Source organism: Cebus imitator, unplaced genomic scaffold, assembly GCF_001604975.1.
Source record: "Cebus imitator isolate Cc_AM_T3 unplaced genomic scaffold, Cebus_imitator-1.0 Scaffold44, whole genome shotgun sequence".
Classification (NCBI taxonomy): domain Eukaryota; kingdom Metazoa; phylum Chordata; class Mammalia; order Primates; family Cebidae; genus Cebus; species Cebus imitator.
Window position 1 is genome coordinate 5,045,605 of NW_016107359.1, and position 6,803 is coordinate 5,052,407.

The 6,803-nt window shown below is 37.9% G+C and overlaps 1 protein-coding gene across 2 annotated transcripts in view; it reads left to right on the forward strand.

Moving 5' to 3' along the window:
• Nucleotides 1–6,803, forward strand: part of GOLPH3 (golgi phosphoprotein 3) — a 46,028-nt gene that overhangs the window by 23,255 nt on the left and 15,970 nt on the right. Inside the window, exon 2 of one of the 2 annotated variants that reach the window (XM_017526830.2) lies at nucleotides 5,997–6,128. The exons of the other annotated variant lie outside the window; for it this stretch is intronic. Coding sequence (XP_017382319.1) covers nucleotides 5,997–6,128 — 132 coding nt within the window. The remainder of the gene's footprint in view (nucleotides 1–5,996; nucleotides 6,129–6,803) is intronic. 2 annotated transcript variants of the gene reach the window in all.

The following is a 6,803-nucleotide window of genomic DNA, read 5'->3' on the forward strand; positions in this document are numbered from 1 at the left end:
GCACCACCATGCCCAGCTAATTTTTTGTATTTTTAGTAGAGACGGGGTTTCACCATGTTGACCAGGATGGTCTCGATCTCTGGACCTCGTGATCCACCCGCCTCGGCCTCCCGAAGTGCTGGGATTACAGGCTTGAGCCACCGCGCCCGGCCCTAACAGGAGTCTTATATCTCTAAATGCTTTTTCTTGTCCAGTCTTTTTAATCTGCTCCATTAGTTATTTTTGTCAAGAACTTTTTGATGCTTAATTTTTGATATAATCAGAATTTCATGTAAGACTTCAGAAGTGACTTTATACAATTTCTTTTTTTGTAGCAGCTTTGAGATACAATTCATATGCCATATAATTCAGCCATTTGAAGTATACAATTCAAGATTTTTAATATATTTACAGATTTGTACAACCATCACCATAATCAATTTTAGAATATTTTTATCTCTTCCAAAAGAAAACTTATACCCTTTAGCCATTACCTCTCCCTTCCCCCATTCCGCCAGCCCTGGACGCCCACTATGTTAATTACTGCATAACAAAACAGCAGCTTAAAACAACAAACATGCTATTCTGTGTATGTGTCTTTCTGTCTGTCTCTGTATGTCTTGGTTTGCCTCAAATTGCATTCTCTCTCATTTCTTCTTTGCATATGTCTTCTGTTTTCCTTTCTGTCACCTTCATTCTCTGCATTTGTACCCAGTGGCCAGTAGCTTCTGAATCCACACAACCAGTACAGCTCTAGTGCCATGCCCATATAACTGATTCAGTATGGCAAGTTTAGATACTCAGGAGGAGGACTTAATTTCCTCAACCTGGTCCAATTAGATTTGGCTAGTACAATCACTTTTTATTTTTTTTATTTTTTTTATTTTTTTGAGATGGAGATTCACTCTTGTTGCCCAGGCTGCACTGCAATGGCGTAATCTTGGCTGACTCCAACCTCTGCCTCCTGGGTTTAAGTGATTCTCCTGCCTCAGCCTCCCAAATAGCTGGGATTGCAGGCATGTGCACTACAGCCAGCTGATTTTGTATTTTTAGTACAGATGGAGTTTCACCATGTTGGTCAGGCTGGTCTTGAACTCCTGACCCAGATGATCCAACTGCCTCAGGCACCCAAAGTGTTGGAATTACAGGCGTGAGCCACCGTGTAGACCTGGCCTGTATTCCTGTTAGAAAGCCATTTCCAAAACGTTGGCCACACCAGAATTCAACATTATATAGAAAATACCGTGTTGTGCTTTAGTGATTTCATTTGAAATATTTTGTGCATAAGAACAAAATGAAAACTATTTTGAGTACTTTATGCATATTTTGACTAGTAACAACGTTTATATAACGTAGTATGTTTTGTAAAATGTTTAGTTTAAGAGGTTGCCTACTGGTTTGCCAGGTATGTTTTGTTTAGTAAACCTTGAGTTGTGATCCTTTCAAAGATGGGAAATAACACACAGAAATGTTCTTTTCTGCCCTCTTTTGAAAAAGATGTGACAAGAGTAGGCCCATGTTTTACACATGACAACGGTTGATAAGGGCTAAGTTGTCCTCCCCAGATAGATGAAAGAGGACATTGTCCAGCTTGCTGCATTCCATACCTGGGTCTGGTCTCTTTATTCAGTCATGTTCTTTATACATTCTAAGTAACTGAGTTTGCAATCCTCCTTCCCCATTCCATTCTAATTGTACATATTTGTCATTATTAAATAATTACTATTTGCCAGGAGTTGTGCTTTATAAATGTTATTTAATCTTCACAACTTCTGTTTTATATTAAGAACACTAGTCTCAGAAATTTAACTGCATAGTATGTGGTAGAGCTGGAGTTGATTTGAATTGCCGGGTGTGTGTTGTGCAGTCTGGGTTCTTGAGCACTGTTTTTTACTATGTCGCAACTATGCTTTACTTTGTGGTTCATAGTTATTTTTGTGGAAAGTTGTTAGTTCTTCTAGTGTTTTGCCTTTCTTAAATTACTGCCACTGTCCTAACTATTGCTTTTAAAGCCTGAACAGCTATAACTAGAGCCTTTTCCTTACTGATCTTCTTGCTTCCGGTTTTCCTTTAATATATGCAGAAAAGCCTAAAGAAAATAAAGACCCCTGTAATCACCAGGCATTACTACTGCTAAAACCTTTCTTCTGATCTCCCTAAAAAAACAGACTGTTCTATCTCTCTCTCTCTCTACACACACACACACACACACACAATTTTATAATTTTTTTTTTTTATGTTTTATAATAACCTTCTGCACCAGGATTTTTGTGTGTGTGTGTGACTGTTGCTAGGCTGGAGTGCAGTGGTGCAATCTTGGGTCACTGCAACCTCTGCCTCCTGCACCAGGATTTTTAAACTGATTTTCATAGAATTGTAATATTCTGCAAGCTGTTAAAAGTATACTGTAAATTAAGATGTTTCAAGGTCAGGAAAGTTTGGGAAGCACTGAATTTATTCCCTTTTAACTTTTTGGTTGTTTTCGTGTTTTACTATGGTAATTATGTGATCAGTATATTTGTACATATATTTTTGTGCACAGTATTTTCTAACTAAAGGCCCGTAAGAATTGTGTCAAAGGATATGAACATTTTTAAGTTTTTTTGTAAATATAAACCTATAATGTATATATGTATTAATATTTACATAATTTCAAAATAAGATTATGCTTTAGATCAAACCTGTCCAACCCACGGCCTGTGGGCCACAGGTGGCCCACGGCTTTGAATCTGGTCCAACACATGTTTGTAAGCTTTCTTAAAACATGAGATTAATTTTTTCTTTAGCTAATCAGCTGTCATTAGTGTTAGTATATTTTATGTGTGGCTCAAGACAATTCTTCCAGTGTGGCCCAGGGAAGCCCAAAGACCGGACGTTTTTGCTTTAGATAATATAATTTTGTATCTCTTTCTCATGTAGAATATATATTATGAGCATTTTCCCATGTTGTAAATGTTTTTAATAACATAGGACGAAAATCTTATGCTTCTGGTTATATCCCTCTTATGATATTAATACAGACTTTTTATTGCATTTCATTTTGGGTCACCAACCTTTTGACTTCCTTCTTTTTTTGAGACACAGTCTCACTCTGTTACCCAGGCTATAGTGCAGTGGTGCAATCTTGGCTTACTGCAACCTCCGCCTCCTGGTTTCAAGCAATTCTGCCTCAGCCTCCTGAGTAGCTGGGACTACAGGCGGGTGCCACCACGCCCAGCTAATTTTTATATGTTTAGTAGATATGGGATTTTACTGTGTTGGCCAGGCTGGTTGAGTTTCTTCTTGACAAAAAGCTTCTGGGTAAGCAGGCACTTAAGAGGAGAACAGCATCTCTTAACTCTAGTGGCGAGAACTCTTCTCAGTGTTTACAGTTTTAGGGGACTTAATAAACAATACCCTTTTCTACCATTCAAGTTGAGGTACTTGAAAGATAAAAGGAAATCAGGCAGATGGAGATCTGGTAGCATATGACCCAGCCCTACTTGAGATGTTTCTGCCCTCTGCCATCCTTATATTTTAGAACATAGGAACTAATTTATGACTACGATCATAAGCTGTTTGATATTGCCAGTTACTAATTTTCCCCATATACTTTATCTTTCTTTTTTTCTTTTGAGATAGGGTCTCACTCCTGTCACCCAGGCTGGGGTGTAGTGGCATTATCACGGCTCACTGAAGACTCAGCTTCCTGAGCTCAGGTGATTCTCCCACCTCAAGTATCTGGGAGCACAGACATGCATCACCATGCCTGACTAATTTTTGTATTTTTTGTAGAGATGGGGTTTCACCATGTTGCCCAGGTTGGTCTGGAATTTCTGGGCTCAAGCAGTCCACCCACCTTTGCCTCCCAAAGTGCTGGGATTGCAGGTATATGCCACTGTGCCCGGCCACCCTCTGGTTAATTTTTGATCCTGCTTTTATGATGTGGATTTTAGCAGGAAGGTATCAATATACAGGACTTTTCTGTTGTTTAGTATGTCTTTGCTGGCTTCATTTGTCTTTGAAATCTTGCTGGCGAGTCCCAGAAGCTGTGTTACAGAACTGTCCATGCCCATTCGTCTGCTTTCCCATGTGAATCCAATTCTGTTTAAGCATGTGTCTTTCATGGTAATGCCTAAAACCGTTTACTAAATTTAGATCTCTAAAGTCTGATATTAAAGACTCCATTTTGCTGACATCTCTGGTTATGCCATTAGTCCAGGAGCAATTGAGATTGAGATACATTTTAGTTCTCTGCCATCAGATGTAAGCTTCCAGGTACTATTCAGCTGGAATTGCAGGTTGTAGAGCTGTTCACGTCCAGTATTGCTTCATAAGGTGTTCTGTGGTTTACAGTTTGTAGAGGTTCACTTATAAACTCTTGTCTATTTGTCCAGGCCAGTCAAAGCCAGATATCTGTAACTTTAATTTCACGTAGAATTCATTCTCAGGATTCTTAGGGCTTTAATTTCATGGACACAGAAGCCATGCATTTTATCTAGCCTCTATAAACTGGTATTAGTCACTTTGCTAAATGTCTGGTAATCTTCATTTGATCTGGTAATCTTCACTTAATTGACACTAACACTGATTTAAAATGATTCCCTAAAATCCAGTCAGTGTCGGCTGCTTCTACTTCACATTTAAATTGATCTCTTAACACTGATGTTTTTGTTTATCTCCTTGTGCCTCCTTTAATCTAAATTATTATTTCCCCAAAGGTCACTTTCTCAGAAGTGGTAGCTTCATGAAACAAATTTAACTCCTTGTATCAAAAATGAAGTTTGATAGACCTCAGTGGTCAGTCATTTTCTGAAATACAAACTCACTGCTCTGGCCTAGCAAAGTGCTAGGATTGACCGGGTAAAGCACCAGAGGTGAGGGCCAGGCCTTCCTAATCCTGGGCCCTCCATTCTTGAGAGATTCAGTTGGCCTGCTCTCCTACCAAAATTATGTTATCCTGTTCTGAACCTTAATGAGAATTATTTATAGCTTCTGCTGTCTCATGAGAACTGGGTATCTTAAATTGATAGCTGGCAATCCTGCTGGCAAGATTTGTGGCTTTATAATTTGAACAACCCAGTTATTTGCTGTTAGAGTACCCTGACCTCATCTGGTGATGCCTGCTTGACCGGTGTCCTGGATCTCTAGATGTCTGTCAACCTCCTTGTGTCTGGCTATTCTACATTCTCTCTTGGGGCCAATCTGATTGTTACACTGTTTATTTTTCAGAATTTTAGGCATATAGCCAGCCCTTTGTTCGTGGGCGCATATGTGTTTTTCTAATATATTCTTACAGAATTAACTGTTTGTGTATGCAAGAGACAATGTCTCACTGTTTTGCCCAGGCTACAGTGTGTTGGTGTAATCATTGCTCATTGTAGCCTTGAACTCTTAGACACAAGTGGTCCTCCCACCTTAGCCTCCCGAGTAGCTGGGACTACAGGTGTGCAGTGCCATACCTAGCTAATTAAAATTTTTTTGGTAGAAACAGGATCTCACTATGTTGTCCAGGCTGGTCTCAAACTCCTGGGCTCAAGCCACCCTCTCAGCTCAGCCTCCCAAAGCGCTCGGATTAACCTTGTGTTTTTATCTTAAACAGCAATGAAGGAATGGTATTCTGATTCTCTGTGAAGCTAAATTTCGCTAGGTTGTCTTTCCCTGAGCCTCTTAACTTGTCCACATATAATCAATCACTATAATCTGAGGTTAACTGAATATTCCTTGGAGTTTGCAGAGTTCTGAAAGAATGTAATAAACATAGCTTAGTGAAATATGAATTATATTTCTAAACCTCTAACCTCTAAAGTTATTTGTTGTTTATCTGTATGTAAGAATAAATGGTGGAAAGATAAGCCCCTGAAAATTCTCCATTAGTAATTTATGTTAATTGTATATTTTTCAGTATATTATTTTAAGGAAAGGTAAAAGGCACCAAACTTGACTTTGGCTGAGAATATTTCTGTTTTCACTCTAAATTCAAGGTAAATTAGCTATTTTGTTTTCTTTCTTCTTTTTTTTTTTTTTTTTTAAAATAGGGTTACACATCATTTTGGAATGACTGTATATCATCTGGATTACGTGGCTGTATGTTAATTGAATTAGCATTGAGAGGAAGGTTACAACTAGAGGCTTGTGGAATGAGACGTAAAAGTCTGTTAACAAGAAAGGTAAGAGGAGTGCTGAGTACCATTCTTTTTAAAGAGTTTGTGCTGCTTAAAATGTATGTTTTTACTAATAGCCTTCAAAAATTAAAGTAAAAGTTGATTTTAAAGTTATCTTTATTCAATTGTATTTCCATATCTTTTTTGCATCCTTGGTTTTCTGGTTCTTTGCACATATAATGAATAATGTAATTCATTGTTAGGGTAACCGGCCACTGGATCTTACATCTTCAGAAAGATTCCAGACTTCATTTGATGTTTTTAAAAGCCATAATTTTGAAAGACTTGACATTAAAAACTCAAACATGTTACTGTGCAATTTACGCATAGGCTATTGATTTTTTTCATTAGATTATGAATACTTTTCAGATACCTGTCTGAAGGTCTGTGTAGGTGCTTCTCTGGTATAATAGAGGTAATATTGGCTAGTTTTAGAAATTAAACTCAGCCTCAACCTCAAATATTCAAGACTGTTTTTCTTCCAGTTTGTCATTGTGTTTCTTGGGCATGGTGTTTCAAAGCTATTAGTTTTTTTCCCTAAATCGATGTCCTAATGAGTCTAAAAGTTTTAGGTCAGAAATGAAAGTTTTTGATTGATAAGCTATCAAGAATAAGTTCTGTAGGAAAGAACACCATTCATGCATTTTTCTTTTTCTTTCTTTCTTTTTTTTTTTTTTTTTT